The following is a 26,694-nucleotide window of genomic DNA, read 5'->3' on the forward strand; positions in this document are numbered from 1 at the left end:
TTTTTGTTGTGAACACCGAAGAAAAACAAGAATTGTTTGCTCACGCACGAAGAGATTATCGTAGCCAACGATTAGGATGATATTTATATCCCCGCAAAGATCACAATAGATGATCTATATATAACGCAGTCGTGACATACGCGCGTTAACCGGAATAAGTAAATAAACACGCGATATATACATATCGGATCGCTTAAAGTGGCTAAAATGGAAATACGAGTATCTCTCGAAGGCGTGGGAATAGTGCTTTTTGTACGTCACACGTGTCCGAAGGACGTATGCCAAATGGGGTGCCGACAGAGACAGAGAGCGAGAGCGCAAATATTGGCTACGCGCGATGTACAAATAATTTCCGGCTGTTCATTGGCACATATACTTATTAATACTTAACGCATAAAACATATACACACAATCAAAATGAAACGTACAACATGAAAGATACAAATTCAAATAAAAGAGGATTATGTATTTATATAATATTCTGCAATATTATATAAACATTTGTAATCAATAATTATAATTTGAACGAATTATAATTGTAATTTAAACGGGCTACCTTTCATTGTTGCTTGTATATTTTTTGATTTAAAAATATAAAAATAACAATATTATATTTCACGTTTATTTAATGATGTAGTTTATATGCAAAAAACTTGTACTAATTTTTAATATCTTTTACACAAATTTTTCTAATCTTAGAATATATAAAAACGAAAATCGATTGTCTGTTCTTTCGAATAAGAAATTTGGAAAGGAATATTTCTTTTTATTCTAGATCTTATCTTAAATTTATCAAAAATATTATTACTTATCAAATATATTATTATTTATCTATTATTCTATTATTATCTAATATATTATTACTTAGCTATATACATGTTAACTTTTATAGACTGATTATATATAACAATCTTGATGTAATTATATATAACATATAGAACAATAGGAGCTTAAACAAAAAATATTTTACATAACATTCTATCTTATCATATTTTCGTATTTATCATATTGCGATAAATCGTTAGGTTTCTTCAAGCAAGGGAGTGTGCAATTTTTCTGGCTCAAAAGGAATATTTTGTTTATTGCCAGGCATTAACATAGGAATAACTTTAACGCGAAATTCGTATGGCATAAAATCCTGACAAAAATGATAAAAATCATTACGGGTACCGATGATATTTAAACGAGCCATTTCCTTCATCAGAGCTTCTAATTCCAATTTGTAATTCTGATACTTTTTACGACGTTCGATGATGGATACTATCTTGGCCAGCAGCAACACGAATTTCTCGGATCGCATTCTAGTCGACAATTGATATTTCGGCTCCATACGTTTCCACAAGAACTTATAGAAATGATCTGTAACCCAGTGTTTGGGTCGAGGAAGTCTTGGTGGTTTGTACACCTTTCCATTTACTAGGTATGCCTTATCAACAAACTTTGGAGATTTGTTTTTCTTAGTAGGTTGTTTACGCATATTACTAAGGAGTTTCACATTTGTCGCTTTTGATGCAGATTCTTTCTTCTCATCAGCTATTCTTATCCTGGCCAACTCGTGAGTTTTTAATTTGTCTACCTCCGCTTTAATCTTCTCAAAAGCCTCAACATTGACAACTTGCGATGTTAACAAGTTCCGAACGTGTGATGTAGATGCACCTTGTGCTGTAAAAAATTTATCTTGCCGTAGCAATTTATCACTTCTAGCTTTACGTGTTTCCATCTCATTAATATTCGTTCTATCAGTAGACATCACATTTGCATGTTCTTTTGAAATTTCAGATTTGTTTCTTATAGAGTTGCGGCTAAACGAAATTTGTTTCTTGTTTGGTGATGCTTCAGATTTGTCTTCACTTATTACGCTCCTCTGTGAACTAGATTTTGATACATTCACGTTACTTTCTGAGAATTTATTTTTCTTTTTTGGTTGCACATTAAGTTTTTCAGATACATTTCGCACATTATTTGATGATGATATTTTAAGAGATGTTTCAAAATCTTCATTTATATGACTCATTGATTGTGAATATCTTTCCATTACTACCTGTTCATGTCCTTTGCTATTTTCTGTTGTAATTTTATCTTGCTCAACAGAAATGTGATGATCTTCAGCTGACATAGCAATATTACTTTTTCTTGCATTAATACTGCCATCCTCCATAAGTATGTCCTTGAATGGATTATTCAGACTCTTTTTACGTAAAGGTGAAATTTTTGATTTTAACTTCAAATATGCAGGCTTTTTAGTGCGAAATTCATCATTGTCCAAAGATGAATTACTTGTATTTTGTTCATTGTTATCTTGGACTTGTGCTGACATATCTAATGAATGTTTTTTAGTCGTTTTTCTTAAACTTCTACGAATAGGTGAACTTGAGAGCACATTTTCAAGTGTAACATCAGTTTTTTTCTTAAGTCTATTAGCACTCTTTTTTGAAGGACTTAATGATTTTGTTCTTAGAGATTTTGCATCATGAACATCAATCTCCTTGTTCTGATTATGTTCAAGCAAAGATGTATCTCTATTTTCAGCCAGAGCACTTTTAAAAGGATTTGTATCCGTATTATTTCGTTCCATAAGATGAGATTTAAATTTGAAACGTTTACGATTACTAACTTCAATATTACTATCATTACTAGTTTCAACAGTCTTATTAATATCAGATATAACATTATTTTCAAGCATTGCTGTTGAAATTGATGAATTTGAAGGGCCAGCTTCATTATTCTCAAATGATAATGTTTTTGACATTTGTATTGTTTTTATTCGATCAATATGATCTTTACTTGTATTAATATTTTGATCAATATGATCCTTATTTGTATTAACACTTTGATATATTGAATGATTGGATTTTTTTTCTAATGTAACTGATTTTTTCCTGACATCTGAATTATCATTTTCTCTTACTATATCTTGGAAGAGATTATGACTTTTTGTTTCTTCTCCACTTTTTCTCTTAAAAATACTTGACTTTAATTTTACAATACTTGGACTTAGACTTGAGCTTGAATCATGATTAATTTCCTCTAACTTCTTTTCCGAAACTTCTTTATCTGAATTGTTAGGCAAATTGGAATATTTTCTTTGTTTCATACGTAATTTTAATGGAACAGATACTTTAGCATTATTGAAAACATCCAAAAAGGCATTGCTATTGCTTTTTCTTCTTGATACTTTTAATTGAACTTTTTTCTTTTTTAAAATATGTTCTCTTTCTGATTCAGATGTTGACGTTTCCAAAACATTAGTTCTAGTCATTACTGTAAAATATATGTGCTATTAATACATTATAATATTCATATTGTAAAATTATTTTGTAAATTCATACCTGCACTTATGCTTTTAGGTCTTGATCTTGTTGAAGTATTGCTTTTACTATTAGGGGATTCCAAATATTTCCACCATTGTGATGGCGTGTGGTCAGATACTAATTCCGAATTTGGATTCAGTTGAGGTGTTTCATTTTTGGCATTATATATTAACGAATTTGGGGAAGACATTCTCGTTCAAATTCCGCCAATGTGTTTGCTCTGAATAAAAAGATATATTATACAGTTAAAATTTCATTAAAATCTCGTTTGCAAATTTAGTTCACAAAAAATAAAGTAAGTCGTAAAAAAAAAATAAAGGGAAAATATATTCATACCTTTCTTTATTTACTTATGAACCGCTAATGGACAGCCATTTTAGAATCCAAGATCTCAGCGCCCTCTTCTTCTTCTTTGAATTTTTATGGCCACTTCTGATCTAGAAGCCTCAGCGCCCTCAGATACCAAATGACCAAAACAAGATTCTCTCTGCCATAGATATATAAGATTATAGAAAGATATCCTTTCTGAAAATAAAATCAATATCCTGCCCAATATCCATCCTAAAGTTTTTTACACAGGACAATAAGTGTAGTGATACATATATGTCAAAAAATTCTAATATAAAATATAAATAAAGAATATGTACAATTTGTAAAAAAAATTACCAAATATGTTAAAGAATATATCTAAGATATAACAGATTAAATAAAATAGATACGCAAAACACATAACTTTTATAACAAAATTAATATTCATTTAATTAATCCACAGATACTGCTGTACATAATTAAATTGTTGCATATTTATAATTACAAGTTGTACAACGTACATGATAAATACAAATTTATGTTTTTTGTTTTTTATTACTCGGTCCACTATCTTGATCATCAGACTGGAAAATCGTTTTTGGTTGCGTTTTCTTATATGCAGGTGCGATCCAATAAGGTTCCTCCTCAGCTATTTTTGCGTACTTCAGAATGGCCTCTCTGGGATCTTGATCATCCTCTATTCGTTTACTCAATCCGAGATTACGTATAACATAAGAGCTGAGTGTTCCTCCAGAAGATGCTACTCTGCCACCTTGTCCGGATGTAATTGGTAGATCAGGACGCCTCGATTTGACTGGATCCAGCCTATCTTTCTCCATCTGCTTGCGAACTGACTTTGGTCTATCCTGACGGAACAGAGGAAGTGCATGAGGTGTTATGATCTGTTGAGTGGACATTATCTCAATGTGTTTCTGCTTCATGTGTGTCTTGACAACACACAGTTTGGCTCCTCTCATGCTTTTCTTGGAATCATAATACACCTTGACAATACCATTACCACAACCAACAAACACTTGATTCAATTTTGGATGCCACAAGGTCTTGATTACATGTGAGTTTGTCACAGGGATTTCTCTGACTAGATCAAATGTCTTACTGTCATAAAACAGCAACCTGCCAGTTGTTTTTCCCTTGTTCAGAGATTCTCCAGTAACAATCATTGAATCATCTGGACTAAACATGCAATCTGTTGTGTCGTAACGTGAAAACAGTCCCTTTATTTCAAAGACTGGCGATTTAAATGCTCGTAAATCCCACAATTTCAATGTGTCGTCGCAACTTCTACTCGCTAGCATCTGTCCAAGGTACGAAAAGCTCAAGCTTGATATCTCATTACCTTGTGCATGGGCGCCTCTCAATATGAGAGATGGATTCACAAAATTCTTTCTGCGATCCCACATCTGAATCGAACCATCTATGCATCCGCATGCGACAGCTGCACCCTCTCGACTGTAAGCACAAGTGGTGGGTATTGTTTTTACACCATTCTGCGCTCTGCATTTTATCAGACTTTTATGCCCACGTGGCCTATATAGAATCCATATTCTACAAGTACTGTCTTGCGAACAGGTCAAATATTCCTCTTTAGTAAACGGATGCCAACAGCCGCTATTCAAACTAGCAGTGTGACCCTTTGTACGCGCCATGTCTGTAATATACTGATCCCCCTTCACAGTCTCACACTTTTCAAAGCCATCCCGGTCCAAAACTTTCGCCTGTGCCGATCCTGATATCACTAATATTACATCTCCAGTCGTGGAATATTGTAAACATTTGATAGGGTGATTCTCACAAGGCTGCAAGGTCCTGAAACTCTTCATGGATGTATCCATACCAGCGAAATCCCAGAAGCAGACATCGTAATCAACAGATCCAGATGCTAATCGAGCTCCGGATGGATCTGCAGCGATGGCGATGACCGCTTTGGTGCCATGATTCATTGAAACCTCGTGTGTACAAGGAATCTTGTCTCTTAGCGTTACTTCTTCCTCGGCATCGGACGATTCGTCATCATCGTCGCTCTCGTCCTTCCTCTTTTCTTTTTCTTTCTTTTCCTTTGTCGCATCTGAATCAACGGACAACGAAGACGGTAACGGTGGGCCGATGAAATCATCCTCATCATCGCTCTCTTCGTTGTCATTCTTCTCGGACTCTTCGGTACTTTTGTCGGGAGACTTATCCGCCGCAAGTGCAGCTGGTTTATTGCTGCTGATGGTCTTGGTGATGTTCTCCAGCATTTCCTGAACGTCGAACGACTTGGCTTTCTTACCGAAGCCCGTGATGCCCATCAACTTCTGCATATTTTGAGTCTCCTCCTCATCCTCCGGCTTGATCTCCTCTATCTTTTTCACATTGTTCTCCTCACGTTTTTTGCCAAACGTGCCGAATCCGGAGTTCGAGACTTCGACAGATGCCTCGGTTGTCGGTTTTTCTAAGTTTCTGCTTATCTTGCCGAAGGTTATGGTCTTCTTCGAATTCATATTGCCGATTTAATTGTGACTTGATATTAAGTCAACAGAGTATCTACTTACTTGTATGACATGATGTATAACAATCAACATAAAATAAAAAATTCAACAACTTATATACAATTTTACTTATTGTTTGTTTGTTTGTGCTTGTGAAAAATATTTTTCAAAGATAAAATAATCGAATATGAGAAATGTCAAACTCTCGAGAGAAAACAGAGAAAACCATTGTAGAAAACTTTATATTGTAGAAATCCCACAAAACTAGTGATATCCATGGCAGGAAGCAGAGAGAAACCTGAGAGCGGCCACCTCGCTTTAACGGGTATATTGTCCTAATGCGCTCCCTGACAAAGTGGACGTCAACTACATCCTTTACAGTCGATAATAATACATGGTTCGTGTCTGAGCTATGGTTCATGTCCAAGCTATGGAGTGACCCCAAAAGTGATACTCCCTCTATGGACATTCAAAACATGGACATGAACTACAAAGTCATAGTCCATGAATGTTCTCAGAGGGTAATATATAATTGCACAATTTCTGGTTTTGTTCCGTGCTATGTGCACGAAATGCCGGTAGCACCAGTGCTATATAACAATTAAATACTTATGTGTGTAAATTGATAATAAATAAATTATTCAATCGCGACAGATACTGTAATATTCAAAGATGAAATAAATATTTTTCAAAATAAATTGGTAAATAATACGGCTCTATGTATTTATCAACATGATAATTAAGTAAAGAGCATTAAGAGCCCACAAAATGCGGATGGCAATGCGTAAATTATTTCGAACATTAATTGTTCGCGAAATTTTTTTTTTTTTTATAAATGCGTTATTAGGAGAATATGATTTGTAAAGAGGTCATCAACGCATTATCGACCTCCTCGCAAAATATATTCTCCTGATAATATAAATTATAAGAAACGAATTTTCGAAAATTTTTACGCTTGCGTTATTAGGAGAACATGATTTGTAAAGAGGTCATCAACGCATCATCGACCTCCTCACACAATATATTCTCCTGATAATATAAATTATAAGAAACGAATTTTCGAAAATTTTCACGTTTGCGTTATTAGGAGAACATGATTTGTAAAGAAGTCATCAACGCATCATCGACCTCCTCGCAAAATATATTCTCCTAATAATATAAATTATAAGAAACGAATTTTCGAAAATTTTCACGTTTGCGTTATTAGGAGAACATGATTTGTAAAGAGGTCATCAACGCATCATCGACCTCTTCGCACAATATATTCTCCTGATAATATAAATTATAAGAAACGAATTTTCGAAAATTTTCACGTTTGCGTTATTAGGAGAACATGATTTGTAAAGAGGTCATCAACGCATCATCGACCTCTTCGCACAATATATTCTCCTGATCATATAAATTATAAGAAACGAATTTTCGAAAATTTTCACGTTTGCGTTATTAGGAGAACATGATTTGTAAAGAGGTCATCAACGCATCATCGACCTCCTCGCACAATATATTCTCCTGATAATATAAATTATAAGAAACGAATTTTCGAAAATTTTCGCGCTTGCGTTATTAGGAGAACATGATTTGTAAAGAGATCATCAACGCATCATCGACCTCCTCGCAAAATATATTCTCCTGATAATGTAAATTATAAGAAACGAATTTTCGAAAATTTTCACGCTTGCGCTATTAGGAGAACATGATTTGTAAAGAGGTCATCAACGCATCATCGACCTCCTCGCAAAATATATTCTCCTGATAATATGAATTATAAGAAACGAATTTTCGAAAATTTTCACGCTTGCGTTATTAGGAGAACATGATTTGTAAAGAGGTCATCAACGCATCATCCACCTCCTCGCACAATATATTCTCCTGATAATATAAATTATAAGAAACGAATTTTCGAAAATTTTCACGTTTGCGTTATTAGGAGAACATGATTTGTGAAGAGGTCATCAACGCATCATCGACCTCCTCGCAAAATATATTCTCCTGATAATATAAATTATAAGAAACGAATTTTTGAAAATTTTCGCGCTTGCGTTATTAGGAGAACATGATTTGTGAAGAGGTCACCAACGCATCATCGACCTCCTCGCAAAATATATTCTCCTGATAATATAAATTATAAGAAACGAATTTACGAAAATTTTTACGCTTGCGTTATTAGGAGAACATGATTTGTAAAGAGGTCATCAACGCATCATCGACCTCCTCGCACAATATATTCTCCTGATAATATAAATTATAAGAAACGAATTTTCGAAAATTTTCACGTTTGCGTTATTAGGAGAACATGATTTGTAAAGAGGTCATCAACGCATCATCGACCTCCTCGCAAAATATATTCTCCTGATAATATAAATTATAAGAAACGAATTTTCGAAAATTTTCACGTTTGCGTTATTAGGAGAACATGATTTGTAAAGAGGTCATCAACGCATCATCGACCTCTTCGCACAATATATTCTCCTGATAATATAAATTATAAGAAACGAATTTTCGAAAATTTTCACGTTTGCGTTATTAGGAGAACATGATTTGTAAAGAGGTCATCAACGCATCATCGACCTCTTCGCACAATATATTCTCCTGATCATATAAATTATAAGAAACGAATTTTCGAAAATTTTCGCGTTTGCGTTATTAGGAGAACATGATTTGTAAAGAGGTCATCAACGCATCATCGACCTCCTCGCACAATATATTCTCCTGATAATATAAATTATAAGAAACGAATTTTCGAAAATTTTCGCGCTTGCGTTATTAGGAGAACATGATTTGTAAAGAGATCATCAACGCATCATCGACCTCCTCGCAAAATATATTCTCCTGATAATGTAAATTATAAGAAACGAATTTTCGAAAATTTTCACGCTTGCGCTATTAGGAGAACATGATTTGTAAAGAGGTCATCAACGCATCATCGACCTCCTCGCAAAATATATTCTCCTGATAATATAAATTATAAGAAACGAATTTTCGAAAATTTTCACGCTTGCGTTATTAGGAGAACATGATTTGTAAAGAGGTCATCAACGCATCTTCGACCTCCTCGCAAAATATATTCTCCTGATAATATAAAATAATAAGAAACGAATTTTCGAAAATTTTCACGCTTGCATTATTAAGAGAACATGATTTGTAAAGAGGTCATCAACGCATCTTCGATCTCCTCGCAAAATATATTCTTCTGATAATATAAAATAATAAGAAACGAATTTTCGAAAATTTTCACGCTTGCGTTATTAGGAGAACATGATTTGTAAAGAGGTCATCAACGCATCTTCGACCTCCTCGCAAAATATAATCTCCTGATAATATAAAATAATAAGAAACGAATTTTCGAAAATTTTCACGCTTGCGTTATTAGGAGAACATGATTTGTTAAGAGGTCATCAACGCATCATCGATCTCCTCGCAAAATATATTCTCCTGATAATATAAATTATAAGAAACGAATTTTCGAAAATTTTCACGCTTGCGTTATTAGGAGAACATGAATTGTAAAGAGGTCATCAACGCATCATCGACCTCCTCGCAAAATATATTCTCCTGATAATATAAATTATAAGAAACGAATTTTCGAAAATTTTCGCGTTTGCGTTATTAGGAGAGCATGATTTGTAAAGAGATCATCAAAGCATCATCGACCTCCTCGCACAATATATTCTCCTGATAATATAAATTATAAGAAACGAATTTTCGAAAATTTTCGCGTTTGCGTTATTAGGAGAACATGATTTGTAAAGAGGTCATCAACGCATCAGCGACCTCCTCGCAAAATATATTCTCCTGATAATATAAATTATAAGAAACAAATTTTCGAAAATTTTCGCGCTTGCGTTATTAGGAGAACATGATTTGTGAAGAGGTCAGCAACGCATCATCGACCTCCTCGCAAAATATATTCTCCTGATAATATAAATTATAAGAAACGAATTTTCGAAAATTTTCGCGTTTGCGTTATTAGGAGAACATGATTTGTAAAGAGATCATCAAAGCATCATCGACCTCCTCGCACAATATATTCTCCTGATAATATAAATTATAAGAAACGAATTTTCGAAAATTTTCGCGTTTGCGTTATTAGGAGAACATGATTTGTAAAGAGGTCATCAACGCATCAGCGACCTCCTCGCACAATATATTCTCCTGATAATATAAAATAATAAGAAACGAATTTTCGAAAATTTTTACGTTTGCGTTATTAGGAGAACATGATTTGTAAAGAAGTCATCAACGCATCATCGACCTCCTCGCAAAATATATTCTCCTGATAATATAAATTATAAGAAACGAATTTTCGAAAATTTTCACGCTTGCGTTATTAGGAGAACATGATTTGTAAAGAGGTCATCAACGCATCATCGACCTCCTCGCAAAATATATTCTACTGATAATATAAATTATAAGAAACGAATTTTCGAAAATTTTTACGTTTGCGTTATTAGGAGAACATGATTTGTAAAGAGGTCATCAACGCATCATCGACCTCCTCGCAAAATATATTCTCCTGATAATATAAATTATAAGAAACAAATTGGTTTGTGGGCTCTTAATGCTCTTTACTTAATTATCATGTTGTTAAATATTTTTCTATATTCGAGTGTCACCGTGTGAATGATGGCAAAGCTATGACATGTATAGCCGCTTGCTATACGTCGTCAAGGCCAAACATATGATATTAATTGATAATTCTCTGCCGAAATATTTTGCGTACTATATATACACGCGACATTTTAAATAGAAGTATATTTTATTTTAAATTAATTAATTATGAACGATTGATGTATCACGGAACAATCGCGATATATCGCAAACCACCATCATGTTTCGGAGAGCGACCCGCCCACCGCTTCGCCGCGATCGTAGTATCTATATTTAATTAATTAATCGAACGATTGCATTCCGATTCATCTTTTCGTTCGGTATATATAAGTATTTAATCAATTAATCGAACGATTACATTCGGCTTGCCATTTTACTCGCCGCGTTACAGTGAATATCGCGCGAGATAGGCAGGCAACATGCGTGGCGTCGTGCACGATTTCGACCGTCCGCGCGCAGACGAAAAACAGCGAATTTATATCTCGACTTCCAGACGCGATTTCGTTCTTTTTGCATAAAATTCTACACCATTTCGCGGCACTACCGTTTAAATCTCGTCCCGATCGCTCGAAGAGCGGCTGACTTACAGTGAATATCCGAAATTTGCTTCTTGGACCCACACTTAAATGTAATATTTATACATATGATATAAATATATAATATAAATATATAATATAAATAATAGCAAGGAAAAGAGAGAACATATTAATATTTTTATATAATAAATTATTATTAATTAAATTATTTATATTTTTATTTATATTATTTATATTATCAGAGGGACATATATGTTATCCTCTGAGAACCTTCGTGGACATTTGTTTTGTAGTTCATATTTTGTTGTTGATGTTTATAGAGGGAGTATCACTTCCAGGGATAAAGCGAGCCACGACATCTCTCAGTCTCTCTGTGCACGCTCGGTCGGCTTCGGTCAGCTCCAATCAGCGTTGAGCGCATGCGCATCGCATCGAACATGATTGGTTTCTACTTTCAGATCCGACCAATCAGCATTGAATTACATCGGAAAATCTAGTAATGTTGCCCAACTGTTGAGTCCGCTGAATGCGGCTAATGTTAAAGCATAGTAAAGGCTGATATATATGAAATATCTAAATACAATAGCATAGTATTCAATGGAAACTCAGCCTTAGATTTAGATAATGATTTCATGTAAAGCAGCCTTAATATGTACTAATGCGGCGTAGTTGGTTATGTGTACGATTGTCCATTATCAATTTTATCCATGCAATTATAACTTAATTTTAACGTTATATCGTGCAATGTTAGGATTTTGAAGTAAAATGGATCGTACAAATCAAAAGATAACATGGACCCTCCTGGAGCTCAGCGGGCTCTTGGAAGAAGAAGATGCTCACGTGCACTTTGAGAGAACCACCAAGCATCTTGCATTACATCCCTATCATTTGATTAACATTCAGCGAGGTCTGAATCAAATATTAAAATCGTCATTGAACAATTACGACAAAGAGTATGTAACACACATTACACACATGTTTATATTTTACATGTTTCATAAAAGAGAACAGTATATACTTCTTATCTTTTATATGTTAAATATATTTTATCATTCATTCATAAACATTAATTAAATCCCATTCAATGTTTAAAAGATATATATATTTACCCAACAAACATAGAATATTGCAGCAATATTACGGCAATATTCAATATTACAACATTGCAGTAATGTTGCGGTAATATATATATTACAACATTGCAGCAATGTTGCTGTAATATTCTGTGTTTGCTGGGTTATATATATTTAAAAAATATTTAAAATATATTTAAAAATATATTTAAAATATATTTAAAAAATATATTTAAAATATATTTAAAAAATAAAAAGAAGATTTGAGATTATATTATTACAATTATTCTTGTTGTAATTTTATTATTATTTTATTAATTTATTTCTTGTATGCTTGAATAGCATCAGAGATAATCGTATATTTAAATCTATTGTAAAATGATATAAAATGTTCTCTTCCTTTTTAAGAGTATATTCCAAAATTTGTCTGACAAATAATATTGAAAAATTGACAAAATTTAATTAAGCAATTCTGTATTTTTTTAGGTTGAATGGATTTGTATTAGCTTTTAAAAATCCTAAAGTGCTTAGTAATTTTGGAGAAGTACTCTATGATTCTCCCTTTATTCATATCGATATAGAAGCAGACTTTTATTTGTTTCGTCCAAAAGTTGGTTCTTTTGTAAAAGGTAAATTATACTTTTGTTAACTATCATATACTTAAAAGTCAATTATAAAGAAATTTAGAATTATTTTTTATCTACAGGTATAGTGAACAAGAAAGGCTTGGATCATATTGTAGTGTTAGTGCATAAAATATACACTATATCTATTCCAAAGCCGGATAACGAGGAAGAATGGATAGGAGATTCAGTAGAGGTTGGTCAAGAAATAAGATGCTGCATAAATCAAGTAGACAACAAATGTAAGCCTCCTTTTATTCGTGCCACTTTAAATTCTGATTATTTGCAAGGCTGCAGATTATCAGATAGTATAATTATCCACAATATGGAAAATATTACTGATATGATAAATGATATTGAAAGCCACAATTTGAATAGTATTAAGATTGAGAAGACAAATGATGAAATATCAGAAAATGATATTTCCGAGAAAGAGGAAAAGAAACATCGAAAGAAGCATAAAAAGTCCCGTGATATTGATACTTATAAAAATATAAAATATGAAGATAATAATACAGACAGTACTATTGAAGAGCTTAATGAGAATAGCACTGTCATTATTGAGAATTCAGTTAATGAAGATGACACTGTCTCTGATAAAGGAAAAAAGAAACACCGAAAGAAATATAAAAATTCCCACGAGATTGTTTCTGAATCTTTCCTTACATATCAAACAAAAGCTGAATCGAGTAATAATACAGATAACGATACTTACAAATATATTAAATATGAAATTAACAGCAATACAGATATTATCGAAAATCAAAATCTGAATAGTACTGTCAAGATTGACACTTCAATCAATCAAACATTAGAAAACGATATTATTTCTGAAAAAGAGAAAAGGAAATACAAAAAAAAGCATAAAAAATCTCATGCAAGTGATCTAGAATCTACCTCTGAAGATAAAAATGAAACTACATTGAACAGTAATATTCACATAAATATTAAATGTGAAGATAACATCCATAATACAAACGATGCTGAAAACCACAATCTGGAGTATCTTAATAATAACGCTATTAAGATTGATAGTTGGAATGGAATATCAGATGATGCTTTTTCTGATAAAGAAAAAAAGAAATTTCGAAAGAAACATAAGAAATCTCGCGAAATTGATCCAGAATCTATCTCTGAAAATAAGAACGAAATCAAATTAAATTATAATAATACAGATAGCAGTAGCCATAAAAATATTAAATGTGAAGATAATATCCATAATACAAACAGTGCTATCGAAAATCACAATCTAGATAGAATTATTAAGATTGAAAATTTAACTAATGGAATATCAGAAGATACTACTTTCGATAGAGAAAAGACTAAACATCGAAAGAAACGTAAAAAATCTCGTGAGACTGATACAGAGAATGAAACTGCATCTGATTATTTAGAAAGTTGCAAGAAGAGGAAAAAAACATCTACATCTCCAGATTCAGAATTAAAAACTTCTATCAAAATAAAAACTGAGAAATTTGATTCAAATTTAGAATTAAAGTCTCCCATTAAAATAAAAGTTGAAAAGTCTGAGTTGACTATATACTAATTGATACTATAAACAAACCAATATTCGTATGCAGATTGACCCTATGCATAACATACATAGAATTGGTTTCCTTTTCTTCATGGATTATGTCTAAATTGCGACAAAAATAAAAATGTATAGCAATTAATTTTTTTTTAATTAATTGACAATTTTGCATTTTTTGATAGATTAATAATAAGTTTAAAAATAAGACGAAATAATTATGTATAGAGTGATAGATATTGTATAATATGAAACATAAAAACATTTTTATTAATAGATACAAATTACCTTACATACACAATATAATGATGTATTCTACAAATCCGAGATTTGGACATTTGAAGCTTTGAAACTAGATGCACCATCATCATTAGAGATTAAGTTGTGTACTTCGGCTGTTTATTTCAGCTTTATCTGATTAGTGATTCCAAGGAATACAAATATTTATAAACAGTTATTATCTTGACATTTGCAATTACAGAAATTATTTTCTATTAAATATTTAACAAAGTGATTTTATATTTGGCAGATGTTAACGTCGTTAACATTTGAACTTGGGAATTATAAAAGATAAATTCGCATATTGAACTATACAATATATTGTTCGATAATTTTTCTTATTAATGTATATTACTGTAAATAATCACAAATAATTTTTTCTTTATTGTGCTGTATATAAGAAATATACTTTTGTAACCATTCACCTGATATATAGAAGTTAAATACAATATATATAGATATGTGTATATAACTATATTCTTAAATAGTTGAAACTTTTTTATACAAGAAACTTTTACAATTCAAATTAATCCGAAACAAAAAAGAGAGAGAATTTACATACAAGATTTATTCATACTGAATAGTCAACGTATCAAGATGTAAATATTTATCACTTTTTTTTAATGTTGGACAATAAATTACAGCAGAATGTCATATATATTATTTACATTAGAATTCTTATATTACTTTAGCACGTTCCATTTGCGTTTTTTATAAATATATTATTATAATATTATTGTTGATTTGAAAATCGTGCGTCATGGCAAAATAAAATGCGGCATTAGATATATAGTTCTAGTACTTCTCGTAAGACAAATGTTATAAATCAAACTTTATGACAGATAGTGTATTGCGTTTCTAGCTCGATAATCCGAAAAGCGATTTGCATAATGAATAAAAAAAAATCTCTTATCCTATACGTCCACCAAGTTTAAAAGTTTTATTTTCGAGATCGTTTGTACTTTGTGATTGTTTTTCATCCATTCATTAATGACTAACAATATTACTTAAGAAGAAACTATTATATAGTTTTAAAAAAATCACAAACTTTGAGAAGCTAATTAATTGCTGTTTTTATCTTCTTTTTTCAATTACAAAGTACTGGAAAAATTAAGCTTATTTACAATTTATTTGATGGTGTGATCTTTGTTCAATTCATATATCGATATTTTCGGCATCATTTGGCATTTAAAAATAACGTACAAAATGAAGAGTCTACCGAAAATAACATGCGATTGCTTGCGCGATGAGTTCATTATTCCGCGTTACAAAAAAATGTCTTTTATAATTTTCCAATTTATTATTTGCGCATGCAAATGCATATAGTAAAGTATAAATGTTCATACTTTTTTATTTTTACAATAGCACGTTCACACAAATTAAACGCGAGCACTTGCAACACATTTCAGCAAATATCGATTTTTTTCGAAATTTTTAGGAAGAACTGCTTCGAAAATTGCGCGCAGACATTTCATTCGATTAGATAAAAGCCTCCTCAGAACAGATATTCTCCGAACAGATATTCTTACAATTTAATTAGGTACACTTAAACGTTATATTACACGCATACGTACACACGTGCCATGTATTTACACATATAACGTCAATTTGTCACTAAAACGTAATTATTATTCACACTATATTGTCCGCATCACCACAGTATACTTTTTGATATGGGATTTCAGCATTTGTCCATTTCTCGTTGTTGATTATCGCAAATTACCTCGCCGAACATCCCTTTTTCAAAAAGATTGACGAGAGATAACTATATACATAGTTGTATGAGTTCACGATTATTTTTACTTCATTGGAAAAAACGATCATCAATTAAATCGATCGCGATTCCGTTTAGAAACTACACAGTTTGCTTAATTTAATGCAGTCCGTATTACTTACAAGCACCTTTTTTCAGCACCAAGTCTTATTTCGAGCATTTTGATCAAAACGTCTAATATCCGCATTCTAAAATATGTGTACAACACTATGGCAACGGCCAAGGCAATCCGGAAAAATCCACAGGACCACCTAGGCCCGCGTCCGCCTCCAGCAGGCTCATAATGACAGCCATCGCTGCCTCGTCGTTGCCATCAGACGGGATCGGATTTGGCGACTCATTAATCGCAGTGCCACCAATCATATCCATCATGTCTTCGTCTGGTGACGCTCCTGAAAGGAAGTGAATGTTACGTTGTGCGTGATATCACTAATATTGTATACGCGAATTGATATACACGAGTGTTCTGTGTACCGACAGAAATCAATGCTATATTGCCATGCACAATAAACAAAACAACTAAAAACATTCCTCTTTTCTATTTGTGTGTGTGTATATATATATATATATATATATAGCCGCGAGAACTTCGCTCTCTTTATAATCTCTTCTCTTCTTTGAATAATTTTGGCAATCGCACTACACACCAAGAACCGACTCCTTAGAGACAGTAATAGCTATGACCTTGGTCATTCGCGATGCTGTTGAGCTGCACGTTGTTCGCTACATGGTTGAACGTTGATGTGGGATTGTTGCTACAATTGTCGTTGCTGATGCCACCTGTCCGGGACACGTCGGGTACCCTCTCCGGCGATGTCGTCGTCGTGATTTGCGACTTTAATGAAAAGCAGATAATAAAAACTTGAGTCAGGATTGACGGTCTAAGACATATTTACCTCGGTGTTTAATAAAGCGGGCTCTGTCACAGCTGGACCAGGACTACTACCCGAGGAAGAATCTTCCCCGCGTTTTTGTAGGTCCAGTACTTCTTCCGCTATCTGCCGACCGATCTTACTTACCTCCACGTGGCTCGAGATTAGTCTCTCTAATCCATCATTACCTGCAAGTGTTATAAAAAATACATGATCTCAATCACTTTGACAATATGTTTATGATCTTGTAAAAGAATATATTTCAAATCGTACTTACTCTGCGTAAAGTAATCATAGTTGTCCTGCACGCTCGAATCCTCGGATCCGTTATTTCCACTCAACGCATCGCAACTGAAAAGAGTAATAGAGAGCTCTTTATACGGTATCATCGCGCGGGATGAGCAAGGGATGATAATCGTTACTCACAAGATAGCAGAATTCTTGGCGATTAAATACTCGATGTCTTTGGTCCATGGATTTCTGAAGGACTTCCACTCGGATTGCAGTCTGACAAAATTCGCATCCTTACTTCTGAACCTATAGATCTGCAAGAAGAATAACACAAGTTTTGTCAAGTAACGTGAAATCATCTATATGAAAACGCAGTATTTGATCAACTCGCGAAAAAGGTAGTTAACAGCGGATATAATTATAATCTTAATACGAGTAGCATTGCAAAAAAGTGATTGCAAATGATTTATATTAATTACCTGCGTCGTAATGCGCTCGGGGGTCTGCAACGCGGCTTTGTGAGACTCTGCTAGATGGGGAATATCATCGTGGTGATAGTATTCGTACATACTGGTGCCCAGTAGTTCTTGAGGTAGAAAGCCCAATACTGGAGTAGCTCTAAATGACGAAAAAAATTATTCTCTCATATCGATATATATATATATATATATATATATATATATATATATATATATATATATGCGAAATCTACGATAATACTTCGGAGATTGTTCCAAGTAATAGCTTCTAAATAATTCATCTGAACGATACCTTTGGTCCACAAACAGAAATTTGCCATCCATCGCATGTCGCGAGACGAATTGTATGGGTCTCAAATGGGGCTTCCTCGACGGCAATGTTGTCGTCGATATTGCCATTTGAACCCGACCGACTGCGATCAGGCAAGACAAATTGCAAGCTTCACCGTCGGCCTCGCCCTCCTGCTCTTCGAGACCGATCTTTGCAGGTGCCCAGGATTTTAGATAACCCGTGCATTGAATTACGCAATACTTCCGATCTGAAACGTGTATTTGTGTCGATTGAGATTGCGAATGAGATTCGGAAAGTGTATAAATAATATATTTGTATATTCATTATATTATATAATTAATTACAAACACATAAGGTATTATTTTATACATATGTTTCACATCTTTCGCACATATTTATATATAGAAGATGGAATTGTAAAAGACGCGTATGGGGAGGGGACTTTATGATTGCCGACGAGCTATGTGATGAGGATATATCGATGACCCTTTCACCGATGACTATGATACTGTACAGTCTCCACTTTTCACCTTTGACGAGCCACGCGGCAAGGACCGTTCATACCATATCTCCGATCGTGCGTGCGAGTTTCAGTGTCCGAAAGACACATTTGCATCCCCGTTTCAAATCCTATTCCTATGAATCGTCACATATTTTTCCGCACTGCAAGATATCTCATTTTTCGAGAAAGAAAATTGAACGGTAGAAAAAAATCGAACTTCTTTGGCAGAAGGATTCGGGCGTGAGTTCTTTCTTCTAAAAAGGTTTTGAATCATCTTGTAGGAATACATAATGATGAAGTCACATTACGCTTTAACCATAATCATCTGTATAAAATAAGAGATTTCTTAATCCGCGATGATCGAATGAAAATTTCTAATTTTCCTCCCTTTCCTCGCATGTACGCGTGCAAACTCGATTACAAAAGATAATGAGAATTAATCTTACTCACCTACGTTTTGCTGCTTCTTCCGCCTGTGGCAGCCAGTGGTAGTGTCGACTTCCTCTTTCACCTGCATCTCATCGCAACGGACCCCATCGACTTTACGCTTCATCCGACAAAAGAAGGATCTTCGCGCACCAGGACAAAGTCGTGATACTCCTTGGGGCACGTCGGTTTTTACCGGTAACATCGCTGAAACAATCGGAATAACAGAATAACATTTCGTCCATCGATCGTTTGCTTTTATTTATCGCCATTTCTTGCGCAAATTTTTTTTCTTCCCTTCTATATTTTTATCATATTTCTTTTTATCATCGCAGAAACGTTTATTACAAGGCTTTTCATCTTGTAATTACTAGCTTTAAATACTACAGAATTAAAATCTCATTATATATGCAGATGTAATGTCCGAGGAATTCTGACATTAGACGCGTTCAGCGACTCTTCGCCTCTTTTAGCCTCGTTTGGCGTAGAACTTTCGCAATGCTCTTATCTAATAGGCAAGCTAATTCAAAGATTTATCGACAAGGTTTATACGCGAGCAAATGCTGCTGAACGACTGACATTTATCGGGTGAAGGTGGAAAAGATTCGCGCGCGCGAAAATAATAATTTTCGCTCGCTATGATTGACGTGCTAAGCGTGAGGCAATGTCTCGAAAGAGATGCTATAATTAATGGCTTCAGAGGTGAAAAGTTTCTACAACCGGAGAAATTATCGTTCGCGCGCGCAGCTAGAATCAGCCGAATCGAAGATTCGGAGAGAGTCGCTGCAGCAACTTATTACAGTGGTTACTTACTTTTCGCATCGATCAATCGCTCCCTCGGACTGAGATCGGAGGACGAGAGCTGCTCCTTTACTTTAGCGACATCCTTCGGATGCAGAATGTCGAACCAGCTTTGACCCAACAAGTCACCCTGCAGTGACACAAATATTTTTCGTTGCATTTTCCTAAACAGTTCTATAAAAATTAAATAGAATATAATCGATTCGAGAGATCACGCACTACTGTATTAATTGTATTAATTTTTGAAGAAAGAATTTCCTTTTTTATCAACCAAAATTCATAATCTAGATATTTATTTAATCAATAATATGATTTAGAGATAGCTTTATCTTCAATTATCCATTATTAATTTAATTCATTCACGAATATTCGAAAATGTAAAAATGACAAGTAGCTGATAATCGCGAATTAGAATTGTGATACGATAACAATGACAATTGTTGTCAATCAATTCTACGGTAAAGATGCATTTCATATACAATACAGTATTTATTTAAATTAGATGCAATTAATGGAATTCCAATAAAACTTACGTAACTTAATTCCAACATTTATGTATGTACGTAAAATATCGAATTGCGTACGTGAAATGAGTTTATAAGCATGCGTATACAAATAGTGACAGACTCGTGATACGAAGAAAAAATTGAAAAATTAAATATAGGTAAATTCTTTTACCTGAGAATAATTGAGAGTTTGCGAGACGGATTCGGAAACGTAGAGAATTCTTCCGCGATCGCAGCCCACTACAAAGACAAAGCCCTCCGCGGCCTGAAATAAGACAAGCTGCTTTCCGTTCTGCCGTTAAAATTAAGCTATTTATAATTAAAGAGTTTACATTTTATGTCTTGAATTTATTATTTTTAAAACATACAGAATGTGCAAGTTTATGAGTTTTTTGATAAGTTTATGACGTATAAATTCCATTTTTAAAAATACGTATATTATTTTTTAAGCCTCTCGTTCATTAATGGGCAAATGCTACGTTAATGAAAGAGTTAATACATTTGGAGAATAAATAGCATCACTACTTTTTGCAGAGTATATAGTATTTTAGTAATTGAATAGTACTTTTTTGCATTAAATACGGGATTTCGACAGGATATAGTACGTCAAACATGGAGTCAGCATAAAAGCCGGATTGACTTTTCACCTTTTTACGCGTTTACTCAACTGAAAAATATCTGATATTTCGCATCCTGCTCGCGATTCCACGGGCGCAACACAATCGCCTCAATGCCGTATCATTTATCGTTGCACCAGCTAGATCCTTAATAGCGCTCGCGTTGCGTAATCGCGGCCGGCGTTTTCGATACATCGTCGATCGTATGTAACATTCATTAATGTCAATGAAACGGCTTGAAGAACCGCGTTCGCGTTTTATTGCGATGTACATGCTTGCTTCTCTTTACAGATTCATTATTCGCACACCCACGTTTCTCTCTGTCTCATAAGTTTCGCCAGATATCATCATCAGAAATCCCGATCCGTATCGGCTTCGCGTTGGGGCGCGAAGATATCGAGCTCTGCATTTAATCATCGAATTAATAATCACAATAATTAATCCGATTTTTGTTCCAGGCGAATAACGTAACTTGACGTAACTTATTCCTTAAGTCTAAGCCGGATCTCGATGGTAATAAACGTATCGATTCACAATGGAGAGATTTATGCTGTAGTTATGCACGTTTAAAGCACCGATCTGACTCGGTATGTCGGGCGTGGTCATTCACTTCTCTCAGATATTTTCCTACGGTGAACGAGCGAGAAAAATCCTATAAAAGATAAACGCATGCACACGTACGTGCATGACAATGAGCAATATCTGGATCCGACAGCGCGAGCTCCATATATGCTGAATCTGGGGTGGATAGAAATTATCTCTCGATTGTAATATTTTTTCGTATCGTGCAATTTTCCAAGGGAAAGAGAGAAAGAGAGAGAGTAGAAAGGAGAGAAAAAAAGAGATATTAATACCGGCGAAATTTTTATGAAAAGGAGACAACTTTGATTATCCATAGCAAAGTATATGTTTTACATCGTTTTCTATGACACATCATTGATTCCCTATGACACAATTTTTTTACGTCTACTAATTATAAGTCGAGATTTGACCTCGTGAAAGCTGTAATAATATGCAATTAATTTCAATTTCCATGTATATATTATTATATATAGAGAGTAAATATATTATTCTTCTCTCTCTCCAAAAGACTTTTTACATTTGCAAAGAGAAACTTGAATGAATAAGAATGGTAAAGTTATTGGATTATAATTCAATACATTTACTATTCTTTATTTCGCTTAAAAATCCAAGGAAGGCATACATGTGTACAGCCTCGTTTGCAATTTTTCTATTTGTTGACGCGCGTTCTCTTTCGCGCTAATTGGTTCGGAATAAAGGCGTAGGTGATTTGAGAGCGCCTCGGAGAGACTAAAGTACTATTATCGCGATCCCATAAATCTACATGCTTCGAGCCTTTCCTTTCGCCGGCACGAGACTAAGTCTGAGAAAAATCTGTAGCACGCGGGAGAAAGGGAGTTATCCGCCGCTGGTTTTATCTCCGTTCAATCTCGTGTAAAAGGATTACAAAAGACACCAATGATCTCTTATAAACTGCATAAAAATGCACGTCATAAATGAATTTCATGTTAATGATACTAGGAACTATAGTGCGTTGAATTATATCGATCCCACGATCGTTTGACTTAATTATTGCACATAACTGTCATAATTTAGAAATATCACTCTTAAATTAAACGAAAAATTAAATGAAGGATAATCCGACGAAATAAGCGCACATATTTCTTTGATTTACCATGATTGTGATTTATAAAAAAAAAACATACATACGAAATTTGGAATTTTACGTTTACAATTAAAGATGGAATATTAAAGAAAATAAAAATATCTTTTAGTTTTCCGCGTTATTTAATTTATATTTAATATTTTCTATTATATATTTTTTATATTTTCTTGTTCGATAATGTTTCTATTGATAGTTGCAAAAATTATATTTGCAATACTGTTTTTGTGTAAATAAATATTAAAAACTGGACTCACTTGAAGTATGAGCGTCTTGAGTTCCTGATCACTGAGAAACGCAGGTTTATAGTGACCTTCCGTATATGAAGTAACCGCACCAAGGATGGTTTTGAGATGCTGCACCGCCATTCGCAGCACGGTCAACTTGTCCAGCTTTCGCGACATCGCGTGACACATTGGCACCATCGCCGAGAGCTCGGTGATGTACGTGTTCATTTTGTCTCTCCTGCGTTTTTCAATTTCACTGTGGTTCTGTCTAAGGCATACATCGAATTTTCAATCATATTTTGATAGAGACGAAAATTAGAAAATAAAATTTATTATTATTTCTTTGCCTCAAACTTTGAAAATAAAAAATAAAAACTAAAATATTAAATTTATGTATATAAAATAAAAACAGATATAGACTTGTTTTTTCATAGAGGTTTTATAAAATTGCAAATAGAGAAATATAGTTGATACATTATGAATCTTTTTGTTTATCTACTGTTATTTATAAGTCTTAAATATTTATAATGGCATTTATAATGGCAAAACTGAATTTTTACAAAATGTAATTCATTGCTTAGTCATCAACACAGTAATGTAAAAACTTTCATAATTGCATAAAACAGTCAAAGTAAGAAATTTTACGTGTATATACATTAAAAGATAAAATACAAGTATACATTATATAAGTCATTATATAATATATACGTAAGTTCGATGCTCTTTTATATTCTTTCTAAGAAGGGTCACGATCACGAGCAATTCTAGTATTTCACACAGGCCGCTGTTATTTCCTCTCATATTTCAATCTTCATATTTTTCAAGTAAGTTCCAGGAATTAAATGTATGTACACGTACACCTTCGTTGCGTTAATTGCGCGGAATCCTATTGCCATCGTCGTTCCATGCAAACAAGATCGGAATCGTGCCAAGCTACCGGTGAGAATGATATGGTATAATAACACACATCTCGTCAACTTCAGCGGATTTTTTGGGAAGATTTGATCTACGTGAATTCGGGATCTATGCAAATTTAAATATACAGTTATGTCAGTATTAACTTTTTCTCTCTTCAAAAAAAAAAACCAAATTCGAGTAATTACATGAATGATGATCGGCAATAATGATTCAATTAAAACGCATTTTCAGAGTGCACTTTGTTAATTTTTTTCTCTCAAGAATTCGCATTCATAGCGCACGCAAGAATAAATTGCACGACAAAAATCGTTGCCGCAGCGAAAACTGGTTTCGTTCAACTATGTTCGACTTTCTGTCATATGATAATTATATCCGGTCATATCGTAACACATATCGTAATATCCGTTATATTTTTACAGTGGATTTCAATGGATCTGTAAAATGTACGGTAGCAATATGGTTACCGATTTTATTGTCGAATATATATAATGATATATATAATGATGAATATATATAATAATATGAGAAAGAAAGAAAAAAGATTATTTTTATATTTAACATTACGTAAAAAAACTCCAAAGATATCCAAGAAACATTTGATAAAATGTCCAAAGGATTAGAATATCTTTCAGATCTCTTTCAGGTCTCTTTTACGAGAGATATTTTAAAAATTTTCTTTCAGATATTTGTGTGATGTCTCCTAATGAATTCATTTTAGTAACAGATCCTTCAACTGTCAATGTGCAATAGAAAATATGTATTAAAGTGCATGATACAAACAAACCGTTCGAACACTTTAAAATTGAATGATTGCTGTCAAAACGACAGTACATCGCACACAATATAACAGATATAATACAGTGGATTAGTGACGTCATTGATGAAGCCAAAGCAAAGAATCACGATAGGTCAAGGTGGAACTCACCTTGACAATATCTGACATAATACCACGTAACCGCGCTGACCAACATTGTGTTTGAAAGCAATCGATTCAATCGTGAAGCACGTGTCGCTCGGAAACTCGGATCGCTGCATATTATTATATTTTTCTTTTTCAGCATCACTTACTTTTTACTGTCGTCATTTGTGCGAATAGATTTGGCATCGTCCCTCAGATCGTCCAGGAGATCGCTTCCAGCACTGAAACAAATGTAGATAATGCTTCGTCAACAAGATATAATTATAAGCAAAGTGCAAAAAATTAAATAACCGATGCAACGAAATAAATCATGAATCAACAAACATTAGACATGACACTCTGATGATCCTAATCATTTCTGCGAGATGTAAGTTCAGAGCAATTCACACGCGTAGTAATCTAAGTACGTAATTGGCGAAGTCCCACCGGGACGATCAAAATTCGGTCGAAACACATCACAGAGAAACAATTTCTTTGGCAATTTATACGATCTTCGCGGAGGGTGTTACCCCTTTGACGGGGAATTTTGCAAAGTTTCGCCCGTATAGAGCTTCCTCTCTCCCTTCTTTTGTATCTCGAAGCTCGGAAAGTCGCACATGGGTTTCCCGTTTCTCGCGAGATGAAACGTTCGTCGACACAATTTCTTCGTCGAGAAAGATTCGCCTCGGAAATGAGAGAGACGCGTGTAAATATTTATGAGAATAAAAAACGCATACGCATATGCATCTCAATATTGTTAACGATAAGAACATATTCTCGGACATGCATATCTTTCTAATGATTATAAGCTTACAAATTTTATTATTGCAAAAAAATGTTAATGAAAATATTAAAAAATGTTATAAATTATGTACTGTATCTCCAGATTGATTCTACATACGGAGGAGGTAAAAAATTCAATAAAATATGAATATATTATGCGGATGATGCAAGACAAAATGCGCAAGAAAATATCGCTCGATAACAATCGCACTTGACGTTGAATCAAATAAAAAATTGCAGTTTTTCAATGACGTTATTTATTATAGGTATTAAGACTACGTATCCCAAACAAGCTGATAGATGTAATTGCCATAGGCAATTTCGACCGGCCGAGGTCTTGGGAGAGAGAGAAGACAAATCTTCCGTTCTATGAACGATTAAGTTAACCCTTTGAGTGCGTACGCGATACTTTGATTAAGTTAATTACTCGAAGCTATCGGCGTTTTGCGCGAAACATTTCGAAACATGCTATCGATGAGTCTCGAGAGAGATGGAATGCGAGAAGAGGAGAGAGGAGAGAGGGGGAGAGGGTAGTTGCTAGTTGTGTTGCGTGCTGTTTGCTGTGAGATTTCAGACTTGGCTTGGAGACATTTGGCGGGCTTCGTTTTGCGAGACGCGCGCCATGCTAATGTGTAATATTTCGATATGACTTCCATCTACGTGTTCCACATGGAGCGAGTCGCTGGGCTTTATGCATCGAGAAACGGAGCGATTGTTACCGCCGAGACCAAATTCTTAAACGCCTTCCTCCGCAGACAAAGAAGCATTGTATGTATGCGGCACGAGATCCTGTGTTAAGATCCTAATTTAAGATCCTAAATTCCTAGCACTCTATTTTCTTACTTAAAAGCAGACAAAGATAAAACGAGCTAAAGCGATTGATTTTATTTAACTTTTTTATCTAAAAAATTTTATAAATTTTAAATTG

At 33.9% G+C, this 26,694-nt stretch overlaps 4 protein-coding genes across 14 annotated transcripts in view; 1 reads left to right on the top strand and 3 right to left on the bottom strand.

The window, feature by feature from the left end:
- Positions 1 to 864: 864 nt before the first annotated feature.
- LOC112638858 lies at positions 865 to 3,731 on the bottom strand. Its single transcript, XM_025411294.1, has 3 exons — positions 3,648 to 3,731; positions 3,330 to 3,531; positions 865 to 3,261 (listed from the first exon to the last, which is right to left on the bottom strand). Exons 2-3 carry the CDS (start codon positions 3,499 to 3,501, stop codon positions 1,022 to 1,024), a joined length of 2,412 nt encoding a protein of 803 aa, XP_025267079.1. The 5' UTR covers positions 3,502 to 3,531; positions 3,648 to 3,731; the 3' UTR covers positions 865 to 1,021.
- Positions 3,649 to 6,268, bottom strand: LOC112638859 (gastrulation defective protein 1 homolog). Its single transcript, XM_025411295.1, has 2 exons — positions 4,142 to 6,268; positions 3,649 to 3,836 (listed from the first exon to the last, which is right to left on the bottom strand). Exon 1 carries the CDS (start codon positions 6,119 to 6,121, stop codon positions 4,157 to 4,159), a length of 1,965 nt encoding a protein of 654 aa, XP_025267080.1. The 5' UTR covers positions 6,122 to 6,268; the 3' UTR covers positions 3,649 to 3,836; positions 4,142 to 4,156.
- A 5,640-nt stretch (positions 6,269 to 11,908) lies between these two features.
- LOC105248000 (DNA-directed RNA polymerase I subunit RPA43) lies at positions 11,909 to 14,612 on the top strand. The gene is made up of 3 exons (XM_011252502.2): positions 11,909 to 12,206; positions 12,813 to 12,955; positions 13,033 to 14,612. Exons 1-3 carry the CDS (start codon positions 12,019 to 12,021, stop codon positions 14,493 to 14,495), a joined length of 1,794 nt encoding a protein of 597 aa, XP_011250804.1. The 5' UTR covers positions 11,909 to 12,018; the 3' UTR covers positions 14,496 to 14,612.
- Positions 14,613 to 15,283: 671 nt separating this feature from the next.
- Positions 15,284 to 26,694, bottom strand: part of LOC105248001 (protein cycle) — a 29,914-nt gene continuing 18,503 nt past the window's right edge. For 5 of the 11 annotated variants that reach the window (XM_025411285.1, XM_025411281.1, XM_025411282.1 and 2 more), the window contains exons 5-17: positions 25,154 to 25,225; positions 24,026 to 24,190; positions 23,198 to 23,435; positions 20,812 to 20,904; positions 20,146 to 20,263; positions 19,357 to 19,539; positions 18,405 to 18,651; positions 18,113 to 18,251; positions 17,829 to 17,947; positions 17,680 to 17,753; positions 17,427 to 17,590; positions 17,215 to 17,365; positions 15,284 to 16,922 (exon numbers count right to left, since the gene is read on the bottom strand). In XM_025411285.1, the coding sequence (XP_025267070.1) occupies positions 16,738 to 16,922; positions 17,215 to 17,365; positions 17,427 to 17,590; positions 17,680 to 17,753; positions 17,829 to 17,947; positions 18,113 to 18,251; positions 18,405 to 18,651; positions 19,357 to 19,539; positions 20,146 to 20,263; positions 20,812 to 20,904; positions 23,198 to 23,435; positions 24,026 to 24,190; positions 25,154 to 25,225 (1,948 nt within the window). In that variant the 3' untranslated portion in view covers positions 15,284 to 16,737. Of the gene's footprint in view, positions 16,923 to 17,177; positions 17,366 to 17,426; positions 17,591 to 17,679; positions 17,754 to 17,824; positions 17,948 to 18,112; positions 18,252 to 18,404; positions 18,652 to 19,356; positions 19,540 to 20,145; positions 20,264 to 20,811; positions 20,905 to 23,197; positions 23,436 to 24,025; positions 24,191 to 25,153; positions 25,226 to 26,694 lie in introns of those variants that run through there. The other 6 variants (XR_003123187.1, XM_025411287.1, XM_025411286.1 and 3 more) reach the window with 6 other exon arrangements.

This window comes from Camponotus floridanus, unplaced genomic scaffold, assembly GCF_003227725.1.
Source record: "Camponotus floridanus strain SB8 unplaced genomic scaffold, Cflo_v7.5 scaffold39, whole genome shotgun sequence".
Taxonomy (NCBI): Eukaryota; Metazoa; Arthropoda; class Insecta; order Hymenoptera; family Formicidae; genus Camponotus; species Camponotus floridanus.